This window comes from Lissotriton helveticus, chromosome 4_1 (genome assembly GCF_964261635.1).
Source record: "Lissotriton helveticus chromosome 4_1, aLisHel1.1, whole genome shotgun sequence".
In the NCBI taxonomy this organism is placed as follows: Eukaryota; Metazoa; Chordata; class Amphibia; order Caudata; family Salamandridae; genus Lissotriton; species Lissotriton helveticus.
Window position 1 is genome coordinate 1,502,917,100 of NC_136063.1, and position 14,724 is coordinate 1,502,931,823.

Consider the following 14,724-nt stretch of genomic DNA (forward strand, 5'->3'; position numbering starts at 1 on the left):
TTAATATATACCCTTCTATTTCACCAATACTCACACTGCCTTTCCCCTCACAGGCATGTTGTGCACTTAAAGCCTAATCTAGAGATGCTTTGGAGTTTTTGGATTGGAAGAGGTCTATTGCTGCTGCCTGATTTTTAGAACTTCCCCTGGTTCTAGATTGGTGAAGATATTGTTGCTATTGGATGAACTATGGTAGTTGTTTGTGACACTGTCTGGCAACATTGGAGAAGACCTCGAGAACACAAACACATTCTCTAAATACAAAAACACTTTCTGGTCAAAGAGCAACTCACCATTAACGAGTATGTCCATCAGGCTTGCCTGCAAATCACCTGAAAAAACAGTCAAGTGTGTCGGCCACTGTACTGAACAACCTAATCTCAGAATTTTGCAGTCATTTACAAGTAGCAACAATGGACAGTGCATATGTCCTGGGAAGTTGTTGGTAACCATCATATCCATCGTCTATAGCATATAAGAAAGTCTTGGGGGAAGGCATGAAGCATTCAGTTTCCACAGAGTCAAGCTTATCTAAAGCAACACCTTTATTTAAATTATGAGGCCAGCCTTAAACAAGAGTATGTCCTGCTCCAAAAAACTTACCACCGTAAGGTCTGCAGAATAAGAGCGGCATATTATGCCAGTGAAATCAACAGCAGCTCTAACACCTCTAAATCGGTTTTTAAAATTCTGAAAGACCTCACGGCAAAAAAATCTGTCAACGCCATCATTACCTCGCCCGACCTCTGCAATAACATGGCTAATTTTTTCACAGATAAAATCAAGAAGATATACGACACCTTCCCCAAAGGCCCACAGTCACCGGTCACCTTTGATCCTACCAGGCCTTCCCTCACTTCCCTTCCTACACTTGACCGTGAGACTTTCTCTAAAATCTGTAGAAAGATTAAATCCGGATCTCCGGCAGATCCCTTAAAGCCTGATCTTTTCTGTGACGCTCATGTACTCATCACAGATCACGTTCGTGACATCATCAATCGGTCACTCTCCACCGCCAGTGTTCCTACCAAATGGAAGCAGGCATGGGTGTCCCCTATTCTAAAAAAACCCACTTTAGATCCCTCACTTCCGGAGAACTTTAGGCCGATCTCCCTGCTCCCTTGGCCTGCTAAAGTGGCCGAGGCACACGTCAATAACATCTTGTCCAACTTCCTCCTCACCAATAACATCCTGGATGACTCCCAACACGGGTTTAGAGCTGGTCACAGCACCGAGACAGCCTTGCTCAGTGTTTCTGAAGACCTCCGTTCCATTCTTGACGCCGGCGGTACTGCAGCACTGGTCCTATTGGACCTCAGTGCTGCCTTTGATACGGTGTCACATGAGGTCCTCCTGATGAGATTGGAGGAAATTGGAGTCACAGGGGCAGCCTTGGGGTGGTTCAGAGACTTCCTGTCTAACAGGTCTTTCAAAGTCTCCACCCCCCCTTACATCTCGAAGGAGCATAGCATTGGACAGGGAGTGCCGCAGGGCTCGTCCCTTAGCCCTACCCTGTTCAATGTCTATGTCCGTCCGTTAGCGGAGGTGGCCAGAAGTAATGGAATGGCTCTGGTATCATATGCAGATGATACCCAGTTGGTGGTGGCTTTGAATAACAACAGTGGTCTGGAAGCCCATCACTTTAAACAGACACTCATTGACATCACCAACTGGATGACGGCGAATTTTCTCCAATTAAACGCCGGTAAAACCGAGATTCTCCTCTTGGGAAAAAACACCGCATCCTGGGGAGATAATTGGTGGCCTGACATTCTGGGCCCACCCCCCAAGCCAAAAGACTGTGTTAAAAAGCTAGGTGTCTGGGTCGACTCGGCTCTAAAATATACCATCCACACCAAGAAAGTGGCTGCCACGTGCTTCGGCATCTTACGTAACATCAGGCCCATCCTGAAGTTCTTTGATTGCCGCACCCGCCAGCTCATCGTCCAGGCGACGATCCTTTCTAGACTGGACTATGCCAGTTCTCTCCTTTTGGGAGCGAACTTGGCCGAAACCACCAGACTGCAGAGAGTCCAGAATGCGGCTGCCAGGGCTCTGGTCGGCCTCCCTCGCCATTCTTCAGTCTCAGGAACCTTAAGAAAACTGCATTGGCTCCCGGTGGGAAAAAGGATCCAGTTTAAGGCTCTATGTTTGGCCTTCAAGATCCTCAAAACCGCCTCTCCCCCACTGCTGAGTCCCCTCTTGTCTGAGTACACACCTAGCAGATCTCTCCGCTCAGAGGGACAACATCTAGTGATCATTCCCCGCACTAGACTTGCCAGAGTTGGTGGCCGTTCTTTTCAGCCTCCTTGCTGCCAAGCTATGGAACAGCTTGCCTGTAACCATACGGGGGATGCATGATCTCTTAGCCTTTAGAAAGGCCATCAAAACCCATCTTTTCCAATAATCTGTTTTCTTTGTGCACCTTCATTCTGCATTCTGGTCAGTTCGTAGCGCCGGGACGCCCCTTGGCTGGGGCAGCCGTGCGCTATACAAATTCCCATAACATTAACATTAACATTAACATTTCCATAGTACGGATCTTCTCCATTTCCCTCTCCACAGGTGCAATAGAAAATGCTTTTGGCTGAGGAAACCTGGACAATCAGGCAGCTACATGTGAGTACGATGGATGCGGTGTGTGCTTGCGTGCTTTCTGTCTGTGCATGGCTGCATTTGAATTAATTTCTTCAAATGCTAACAATCTGCAATTTAATTTCTGGTGGCGATGCGAGCAGATTCAACGCTGCAGTCGAAATTGTGCTATACAGCTGTAAAATATTTTCAGATCCCGAAAGAAGCTTGGCAATTTCTCAAAGAGGAGTTATCAGAAGAAAGAGGTATTCATTAGAAACCTAATTTTACAAACAAAATGTAAACAGCAGAATGTGCTAGTGAACATAAAGGCAAAGCCCCCATGGGAAAGAAATGCAACTTATAGAAAGTATAGCACCCTTATCTACTAACAATTATAGTAGGATGTATGATGTTACAACGCATACTTTTACAACGCATACCTTTACAACGCATTTTTTACAACGCAACATCCATTACAACGCATTCCATTACACTGCATGCCATTACAACAAATTTTTAAAAACTACCTTTACAACGCATTCCATTACAACGCATACTACCTTTACAACGCATACCATTACAACGCATAACATTACATTGCATGTATGGTAAGTATTGGATAGTCTCGGGGTAAAAATGACTATTCTAACTCCAGGGGGGTGCAAGAGTAGGGTAAGTGTTGGATAGTGTAGGGGTAAAAAGTACTATTCTAACTCCAGGGGGTGCAACAGTAGGGTAAGTGTTGGATAGTGTAAGGTATGCGTTGTAATGGTATGCGTTGTAATGACATGCGTTGTAGTGGTATGCATTGTAGTGTCATGCGTTGTAATGGCATGCGATGTAATGGATGTTGCGTTGTCAAAGTTTTGTTGTAATGGTAGTGCGTTGTAAAAGTTGCGTTGTAAAGCTTGTTTCCCATTATAGTATGACAGTAAAGCACTGGCAGATGAAGTTAGCGTAATCAAGTGGAATTAATAGGGAAAGTACACTCATTAAGTCCGTCTCTCCGTCTGACCCTTGCCTGGCTAAATGTTTGGGGAAATTAGCGCCGGCTTTAAATGCGTTGCTCAATCCTCTGCTTAATGCTTCATTGAAAGGGTAGAGAGGCCTTCAAGGGATATGATTCAAGAGAACAATCAATTGTTTGATGTAACTCTAGGAAAAGTTAATTGACCTAATGTATGAATCATATAATCAAATACACAAAATCAATTTGTTTGAACCATATGTAACAAAAAATGAGCACATTAAAACATGTAAACATATAGACAACAAAGCACAAGGGTGTATATGAAAAGAATTTTATCAAAAGTTCATTACATCAGCAATAAATCAAAGAAGCAGGTATGGAAATGCTGGTATGGATAACGTGATGACAAAATAATCAATAAGTATGAAGGATGGGTGTTTGCACAGCTGTTAGTAATCAGATATCCAATAAAGTTTAAGCGGTGAAGCGTGCAACCAGGGGTGGACGCTGTCTGGACCGGTCAGCGTGAGATTAAGGACTAATACAAAGCTACCCCTGTTGAGAGGTAGACCCCCTAGTGCACAGCGTTGAAAAGACACACAGGTCTAATGATTTGAAGCAGAATTCACAAATGTTCAATCCATATGATTTACTGGTTCATCAAAATTCAGTGCGTGTACATTAAATTCATGTATCAAACATCGTGATCCAAATTCAAAAGAAGTTTGTCATCAACAGAATGAAGATCAGTAATTTATGAATCCCAATGCATTTCGGGCTAAACCAAAAGCCCTTCCTCAGGGGATCACTCTACAAACAAAAAGAAATAGCCATCATCAAATCCAATTCAAGTGTCATCAATAACCTGCATAAGCAACCATAAGTCATCTCACAAACATACCAAAATAGAAAACAAAATGTGCTCAATAGAACAGCCAGATTTCCCAAGAAGCATGCGATCACAGTAAACGGTGAAAACACGAGTGTGAAAACGGACAGCCAAGTGAACTCAAAGGATGAAAAATCCCAAAAAATGAAAAGGCTCAAACCAGCTACGTGACAACAGAATGTCAGACCCAGTGAATCACCGTACGAAAACGGAGCGGTGATAAATCAAGTTAAGAGGACGTGAGGAAAAATTTACCAAGATCCCGCTAACCAGAGCGTTAAACGCCAGAATAGCCACACTGTAACACACGCGGTCGGGAAGACCGTCAAGGTTGTTTCATTACAAGTAAATGAGTCCCCCGGACAGAGGTACTTACAGTGAATGTTTGGAAAACGCAAACCCTGTTGAAGGAGCCGGATCACGAAGCAAACGTGCCGGAACAGTGAAGGTATAAAAGACTGCGTGTAAACATGGAAGATGGACAACGGTAAAACAATGTATAAACGCCATCTTGGAGTGGTGAAACCAGACTCAACAGCTAAACAGCAGGAAAAAGACCCACGATTATCAGTAAGGTGTACCAAGATGAACACAAAAGTAAAAAGTGAACAAAAGATCAAGGAAAAAACATACAAGAGTAAACAAAAAATAAAAACGCACGATATTCATAAGAATAAAGGACAAATGTAGTGCAACACGAACATAAGAATCACAAATAACACAAAAATTCCATGCGGTCATTGAGCCCGTGCGGCTGCATGGTCGCCATGTAACGAATCCAGAAGTTTTCCCTCTTCAATAAAGTTTTTTTGTTCTCATGTGTCACTGGAACTTGCTCAAGGATAAGATATTTCAATTGAGCGATAGAGTGGTTTTGTTCCAAAAAGTGAGTAGCAACAGTAGATCTCATGTTCCCAGTCCTGATATTGCTCTTGTGTTCTAACAAGCGTGTCCTGATTTTTCGTTCAGTGTGTCCCACATAACACTTGCCACAGGGACACTTCAAGAGGTAGATGACATTCATGGAATTGCACGTGGCATTCACCTGTAATTTTATGGGGTACCCTTTCATGGGATGATTGACAATGTTACCCTGAATGCAATTGTGGCAGTTGCTGCAATTGTGACAAGGGCGCAGACCCTTGTAGACAACAGGTTGACTGTCGGATTTGGGTTTGCGTAGCATTTCCTTTAAGTTCCTGCCCCTTGTATAGGCGAACATGGGTTGTTGTGCAAAGGCTCCCTGGAAATCTGGTTCCAGACTCAATATTTCCCAGTGTTTGGAAATGATGTTTCTGAACTGTTGGCTGAGAACTGTGTACTTGGATACCACTACCATTCTAGAATTGACAGGTTTAGTGCGAACCTGTAGGAGTTCGTCTCGAGTCATGTTCCCACACCGGGTAAGTGCCTGTTGTAAAGTTTGTGGCGGATAGCCACGAGCCTTGAACCTCTCAACCATATTGTTCATTTCCACCAAACAGGTTGCTTCAGAAGTAACGATGCGTTTGACACGCATCAGTTGAGACAGAGGGAGGTTCTGTTTCAACCCCACTCGATGAAAGCTTTGGTAGTGTAACATAGAGTTCCAATCCGTGGGTTTCCGGAAAATGGTGGTTGTTACTTGACCCGCTTGTCTTTCAACCTTGACATCAAGGAAATGAATGCTTGTCCTGTCAAAGTTCCAGGTGAATTGTATGCGCTCACTGATGGTATTCCATGTATTCAAAAAATCCACAAGCGCTTGTTCAGTGCCTGACCATAACATAAAAATGTCATCAATGAATCTCAGGTAGAGTTTCCCACTGTCACTCCAAGCTGTTTGGTTCAGTATGTGGGTTTCCTCAAAAGACTTCATAAAGGTGTTGGCGTACGACGGCGCCGTACAATTGCCCATGGCCGTCCCGCAGAGCTGATGAAACCATTTGTCAGATACTGAGAAGTAACTATGGTATAAAGTGAAGACCAATAGTTCCATCAACAGTACCTGCAGGTCAGAATCAAGGTTGGAGTGGGAAAGTTCATGTTCGACCGCCATTAAACCCAGGTCATGGGGTATGGACGTGTATAACGAACACACGTCCACAGTACAAAGTATCAGTTCTTGATCTATAAGACAGCTGGTGGCTTGTTGCAGTTTAATCAAGAAGTCAGTAGTATCCCTGACGTAAGATCTCGTGTTCAATACAAATGGCTGTAGATATTTATCTAAAAACTTTCCAGTGTTTTCATGAATGCTGCCTCTGGTAGAGACAATCGGTCTCATGGGTGGTTTAGAGGGGTGCTTGTGCACCTTCGGTAACATGTACAACACGGGAGGTTTGGGGTTGGTGGGTGTGAGATACCGACGTGCTCGGTCATTGATGGTGCCATTGTCAAAAGCTTGGTTGATGATTTTCATGAGTGTACCCAAAAACTCATTGGTGGGATCAGCAGGTAAAGGAGCATAAGTATTGAGATCAGATGTGTGTATCTCAATCTGTTCAGTGTAATATGTCGCATCCATGATCACAAGAGCGCCGCCCTTGTCAGCAGTTTGGCAAACAATGGAGGAATTGTTGGCAATTTTCGATATCACATTTTTTTCAGCTCTGGTCAAGTTCTCACGTTTCACCTTGGATTGAAAAGGTAATTTGGCTATGTCACTTTTGACAAGATTTTCAAATGTATCTATTATTTTGTGGCTCACGGGAGCCATAAAGGTACTGTGGGGACGTAGTCCTCTTAGCATGTCATCATCACGTGAAGGGGTAGTGACAACATTTTGAAAATAATGTCTCAAACGTACATTGCGTAGAAGTTTGAAGGTGCTCACTTCGAGTTCCAAAGTGTTGGTCTTTGTGGTGGGAACAAATGACTGGCCTTTTTGAAGCACACGAATTTCTTCCTCATCGAGCTGGGTAGATGAAATGTTAATCACCAAATTTTCATGCTCGTTCATCTGCGTCTGTTGACTTTCTTTGGTTTGGTCTGCTCTTTTTCGGCCTCTGCGGGTTTTGCCCCGCCGGGGTCGGTGATTTGATCCTGATCCAGTTCTAAAAAATGAACCGCAGAGCTTGAGGTGCCAGGTTGTTGTGCTGTTTCCTCGGTGGTTGGCCTGGTCGTTTTGCGAGTTGTTGAGTCGCCATCAGATGACGAAGTTTCGGTAGCGGAATACGGATTGTAAGGGCGATTAGGGCGTCGGCGGGCGTACGCTTCTGCCCAAGTGTACACCTCGCCGAGCTTATAATCTATGGTGTCTCTCTTATATTTCCGAAATTTTCGTTCCTGTGTCTCACGTGTGTGCTTGTCCAGTTGAGCATTCACGTCCTCCAGCATTTTGGTCAGCTCCGCTGGATCGATGGCATTGTCGAGCTCGGTACGTACGGCCTTGATCTCTTGAGCCAGGTCTTCTAGTGTTTTGGACAATTCTTCCACTATGAGTAGGATTAAGTCCAACGAGCATTTGTTGAGTATGGCGTACCACCTCTCAACAAATCTCGTGTTGTTTTTGCATAGTAAGGGTTTGAGGGGGACCCGTAGGCCCCTGGGGATCCGTTGGGCGCGGTGATACCGCACGAGAGTGCTTGCGTGTAGTTTTTGATTGGTTTCCTTTTTGAGTAGGTAAAGCAATTGCTTGATATTACTTTCTGCGCTCCTAGAGCTGGTGGCAGTGGCAATGTCCTCCTGAATCATGCCATAGATTTTGTCGGCGTCCCCCGCCGTAAAGGCGAAGGTGTCAGCCTTGAGATCGGTCATGTTCGATACCACATCGTAATTCATAATGGAAGTTGAAGTAGCGTGCAGAAACCCCGGTACAGAACAGTAGTGGGCTCACAAAGTATGAAGGATGGGTGTTTGCACAGCTGTTAGTAATCAGATATCCAATAAAGTTTAAGCGGTGAAGCGTGCAACCAGGGGTGGACGCTGTCTGGACCGGTCAGCGTGAGATTAAGGACTAATACAAAGCTACCCCTGTTGAGAGGTAGACCCCCTAGTGCACAGCGTTGAAAAGACACACAGGTCTAATGATTTGAAGCAGAATTCACAAATGTTCAATCCATATGATTTACTGGTTCATCAAAATTCAGTGCGTGTACATTAAATTCATGTATCAAACATCGTGATCCAAATTCAAAAGAAGTTTGTCATCAACAGAATGAAGATCAGTAATTTATGAATCCCAATGCATTTCGGGCTAAACCAAAAGCCCTTCCTCAGGGGATCACTCTACAAACAAAAAGAAATAGCCATCATCAAATCCAATTCAAGTGTCATCAATAACCTGCATAAGCAACCATAAGTCATCTCACAAACATACCAAAATAGAAAACAAAATGTGCTCAATAGAACAGCCAGATTTCCCAAGAAGCATGCGATCACAGTAAACGGTGAAAACACGAGTGTGAAAACGGACAGCCAAGTGAACTCAAAGGATGAAAAATCCCAAAAAAATGAAAAGGCTCAAACCAGCTACGTGACAACAGAATGTCAGACCCAGTGAATCACCGTACGAAAACGGAGCGGTGATAAATCAAGTTAAGAGGACGTGAGGAAAAATTTACCAAGATCCCGCTAACCAGAGCGTTAAACGCCAGAATAGCCACACTGTAACACACGCGGTCGGGAAGACCGTCAAGGTTGTTTCATTACAAGTAAATGAGTCCCCCGGACAGAGGTACTTACAGTGAATGTTTGGAAAACGCAAACCCTGTTGAAGGAGCCGGATCACGAAGCAAACGTGCCGGAACAGTGAAGGTATAAAAGACTGCGTGTAAACATGGAAGATGGACAACGGTAAAACAAAGTATAAACGCCATCTTGGAGTGGTGAAACCAGACTCAACAGGTAAACAGCAGGAAAAAGACCCACGATTATCAGTAAGGTGTACCAAGATGAACACAAAAGTAAAAAGTGAACAAAAGATCAAGGAAAAAACATACAAGAGTAAACAAAAAATAAAAACGCACGATATTCATAAGAATAAAGGACAAATGTAGTGCAACACGAACATAAGAATCACAAATAACACAAAAATTCCATGCGGTCATTGAGCCCGTGCGGCTGCATGGTCGCCATGTAACGAATCCAGAAGTTTTCCCTCTTCAATAAAGTTTTTTTGTTCTCAGTTCGTGTTGCACTACATTTGTCCTTTATTCTTATGAATATCGTGCGTTTTTATTTTTTGTTTACTCTTGTATGTTTTTTCCTTGATCTTTTGTTCACTTTTTACTTTTGTGTTCATCTTGGTACACCTTACTGATAATCGTGGGTCTTTTTCCTGCTGTTTACCTGTTGAGTCTGGTTTCACCACTCCAAGATGGCGTTTATACTTTGTTTTACCGTTGTCCATCTTCCATGTTTACACGCAGTCTTTTATACCTTCACTGTTCCGGCACGTTTGCTTCGTGATCCGGCTCCTTCAACAGGGTTTGCGTTTTCCAAACATTCACTGTAAGTACCTCTGTCCGGGGGACTCATTTACTTGTAATGAAACAACCTTGACGGTCTTCCCGACCGCGTGTGTTACAGTGTGGCTATTCTTGCGTTTAACGCTCTGGTTAGCGGGATCTTGGTAAATTTTTCCTCACGTCCTCTTAACTTGATTTATCACCGCTCCGTTTTCGTACGGTGATTCACTGGGTCTGACATTCTGTTGTCACGTAGCTGGTTTGAGCCTTTTCATTTTTTGGGATTTTTCATCCTTTGAGTTCACTTGGCTGTCCGTTTTCACACTCGTGTTTTCACCGTTTACTGTGATCGCATGCTTCTTGGGAAATCTGGCTGTTCTATTGAGCACATTTTGTTTTCTATTTTGGTATGTTTGTGAGATGACTTATGGTTGCTTATGCAGGTTATTGATGACACTTGAATTGGATTTGATGATGGCTATTTCTTTTTGTTTGTAGAGTGATCCCCTGAGGAAGGGCTTTTGGTTTAGCCCGAAATGCATTGGGATTCATAAATTACTGATCTTCATTCTGTTGATGACAAACTTCTTTTGAATTTGGATCACGATGTTTGATACATGAATTTAATGTACACGCACTGAATTTTGATGAACCAGTAAATCATATGGATTGAACATTTGTGAATTCTGCTTCAAATCATTAGACCTGTGTGTCTTTTCAACGCTGTGCACTAGGGGGTCTACCTCTCAACAGGGGTAGCTTTGTATTAAAATAATCAATAACACAGCAAAACCTAAAAAGAACATCTATCTCAAAAACAAAGTGAATCAAACACTGCAGAGATAAGATGAAGGTCGACGTTTCGGTCTCTTTACAGCAAAATTATCGAGACCATCCTCAGGACTGTTGTCATTAAAACACTGCTGAAAGCTGTACTGTAATCCAGATGGATGTAAGGTACCACAGAGTTGGTCTCAGGGAAGGGTTTAGCGTTATCCCCCGGTTAGTGCCTATAAATAGAGCACAGCCGTCCCTCAGGCTAAAACGCCGGGGAATGAAATGGTCGATCGATTTCTAAATGGCTACTGACTCAGGGTGAGAGCCGCTCCGTGATATGGAAGCTAGGGACCTGAAATCCTCTTAACATCCAATGACTGTATCCACAAGAAACGAAGTCTTTTGCACTGCGGCGGTTGCACGACGGGGCGCTTGAAACCTTCGTTTCAAAGGTTGCTTCAATCTGGAACGAAGTCAAAATTAATTCGACTGGGAACACCGGAAAAGCCTCGGCTTCCATATCACGGAGCGGCTCTCACCCTGAGTCAGTAGCCTTTTAGAAATCGATCGACCATTTCATTCCCCGGCGTTTTAGCCTGAGGGACGGCTGTGCTCTATTTATAGGCACTAACCGGGGGATAACGCTAAACCCTTCCCTGAGACCAACTCTGTGGTACCTTACATCCATCTGGATTACAGTACAGCTTTCAGCAGTGTTTTAATGACAACAGTCCTGAGGATGGTCTCGATAATTTTGTTGTAAAGAGACCGAAACGTCGACCTTCATCTTATCTCTGCAGTGTTTGATTCACTTTGTTTTTGAGATAGATGTTCTTTTTAGGTTTTGCTGTGTTATTGATTATTTTGTCATCACGTTATCCATACCAGCATTTCCATACCTGCTTCTTTGATTTATTGCTGATTTAATGAACTTTTGATAAAATTCTTTTCATATACACCCTTGTGCTTTGTTGTCTATATGTTTACATGTTTTAATGTGCTAATTTTTTGTTACATATGGTTCAAACAAATTGATTTTGTGTATTTGATTATATGATTCATACATTAGGTCAATTAACTTTTCCTAGAGTTACATCAAACAATTGATTGTTCTCTTGAATCATATCCCTTGAAGGCCTCTCTACCCTTTCATTTAACTACCCAAGCCCTCAAGGGTTTAACTGGGTCACTCACTTTCTTTGAATTAATGCTTCATTGAGCACGGGTGTTGTCCCTCAAGCGTGGAAGCATGCATTGATTCTTCCACTGATCAAGAAGACTAACCTTGATCCTCTTATCCACGCTAACTACAGGCCTATCTCTCTCCTCCCTGCTCTGGCTAAGGTGACCGAGAAGCACGTGCATAGCTCCATTTCCAACTTTATTGACAGTAACAACATTCTCCATGACTCTCAATTGGGCTTTCGCACGAATCTTAGCACAGAGACCGCCCTTCTCGAGGTCACCGATGCCATCAGGGAGGTTTTGGATACTGGAGGGAAGGCCATTTTGGTTATGCTGGATTTGTGGGCGGCTTTCGACACCGTCCCCCATGAAGGTCTCCTTTTAAGACTCCAGGAGATCGGTTTTCGTGGGACGGTGTTGAATTGGTTCAAGTCATTCCTGACCGGCCGTCGGCAAGTGGTCTGGGCACCTCCGTTTTCCGCTGAAATGCCGCCGCTGGAGGTGGGGGTGCAGCAGGATTCTATCCTAAGCCCTGCGCTTTTTAACATCTACATGGCCCCCCTGGCGGCGGTTGCAGAATCTTTTGGTGCCCAGATCATTACCTATGTGGATGACACCCAGTTGCTCTTTACATTTGATAAGGGCAAGGACTTTGACGGCCCGCGGATTAGAGACTGTTTGGGAGCTGTCTTTGCCTGGTTCCAGCGTCACAGCCTAAAATGCAATTCCGATAAATCGGAGTTGCTTTTTTTTGGATGTCCCCCTGATCCTGGCTGGAAGGCCTGGTGGCCTTCAGATATGTTTTCACCGGATACCGCCTCTTCCAAAGCTAAAAATCTGGGCTTTGTGATAGATGATGGCCTCGCCTTTGGCCCCCAGATCATTGGGTTGACTGGCAAATGCTTCGGCCTCTTGAAGATGCTGCGGAAATTTTTTCCGCTGCGGTCGCTGAAGCATAGAAAGATTATCGTGCAGGCCTTGATAGGTTCGCGTCTTGACTACGCGAATGTTCTCTATCTTGGCCTGCCGAAATATCTTTTGGCTCGACTGCAGATTGTGCAAAATTCTGCGGCCAGAGCCATCTTTGGCCTCCAGCGCAGAGCTGGAGCCACAGAGCTGCTAAAAAAATTTCACTGGCTTTCAGTTGCTAAAAGGATCGCTTTTAAGGCGCTTACTTTTGCCTTTAAGGCCCTTCATCGGATAGGCCCCAAATACCTTCAGAAGCGCTTGGCTTTCTATGTGCCTCGCAGGACGTTACGTTCCGCGATTTTATCTAAAGCCTTGATTCCCCCCATTCGTCTGGCTAGAATCGGAGGACGCTCCTTTGGTTTTCTAGCGCCTCAAGGTTGGAATGACTTGCCTGTCCTGCTTAGGAAAGCTGATGATTTGCTCTCCTTTAGAAAAGGACTTAAAACATGGCTTTTCACTCAGTAATGGCTCTCCTCCTTTCTTCTATTTTCGTCGTGTTATGTCCTTTCTATTCCTAGGGCTCGTTGACAAAGCGCCGGGACACTCCTAGGAGTAGCCGTGCGCTATAAAAGAGCATTTTTAACATAACATAACATAACATAACATTAAGGAGCTATAATGAGAGGGTTTATGAACCTGCTGATATGCAAAACCAAGTAAAAGTGGAGGGACAAATGATGCAAATGTGAAAATCAACATGGGACTCTGCCAACATGTCTGGCACCGTTTGATTTGTTCACACATTATCAGTAGTGATGTCCATGCTTCAAAGCTGTACGACTGTGTTTGGACATGATCTTTCTTTTGTGTTTGATAAATTGCAGAAGTTCCAAATCTGGCTATACCCTGCATCATATTTTGAAACACAATGCTCATTTATCTGATGCAAACCATCCTGACCAGCAATATGCACACTGGTTAACTGTAGAACTTTTGACCGGACATGGAAGTTAAGTAGTTCATTCATACATCAACATCTGCGTCTCTCAACAACCTAGCCACTGATTATGAAACCATAAGGCATATTCAGTCCTGTTCAGAGTTGGGCTTATTGTATCAGATTAAATGATGAAATAATGATGAAGGAAACGTGTCAAGGTAATGTATGTCCAATGGCGGAATGAGTGCCATTAACAGACTTCAGATTTCTTTACCTGGATGTGAACAGTTGTCACTGAACAGAAATGGCACTGTATGTGAAGCACAGAGTCGTCAAAACCACCAAAAGTAAAAAATAAAAAGTTGCACATGGACACAATTTGCAAGGTATAAGGACGTGGCTTACCCAAATAAAGTGTCCATGTTTTTCTTTTCCTCAGTTGTTGTCATGCTGGGCTTCTTGGAGAGTGATTTCCCAAAGTCAACGTCGTCAATGTCTTCCCAGCTGTCCTTTGTATTAAACACAGACTGCCCCCATCTTCTTCTACCGACTTTGACAGCCCCTGCAGGCCCTGCAAATTGTTGTTTCTGTAATAGAAAGAAGGAACAGTAAATCAATCTTTACTCTGCTTTTGGATTTTTAGTAATATTAATTGGCAGACTGCTAGCAGCAGAAAAGGCTCTTCACAATTAGCATTGATTCTGAAGCGTTAAGCCATGCTTTGCCCTTGAAAATGAATGAACCCAACATTCCCAGAGTGGTGCAAATTATATAAAATATCCTAGAACTGCGGGTCCCATCACCTGGTGGGCATATTCCAATGCCGTCATCTCAAATGTAGCACAAATGGAATACATGTAGTACTATGTATTGATCAAAGAACGGTGGAATACAATGGCTGATAAACAGAGGGTTGTGCATTTTATAAATTTACGCCAACTGGATAAAAATACCAATTAGCATGGGGGACTCAAGTCAATTGATGAGATTATACCAGAGAATATACCACACATGACAGCAAGCAGGTCTCTCAAATTGAATATTTTTGAAGGTTTCCTTTGGAATCTTTCTCAGAAATCATAAGTTT

At 43.5% G+C, this 14,724-nt stretch overlaps 1 protein-coding gene across 2 annotated transcripts in view; it reads right to left on the reverse strand.

Moving 5' to 3' along the window:
* MAK (male germ cell associated kinase) overlaps positions 1-14,724 on the reverse strand; it is a 653,239-nt gene that overhangs the window by 303,103 nt on the left and 335,412 nt on the right. For both annotated transcript variants that reach the window (XM_078688092.1, XM_078688093.1), the window contains exon 10: positions 14,043-14,224. In XM_078688092.1, the coding sequence (XP_078544218.1) occupies positions 14,043-14,224 (182 nt within the window). The remainder of the gene's footprint in view (positions 1-14,042; positions 14,225-14,724) is intronic.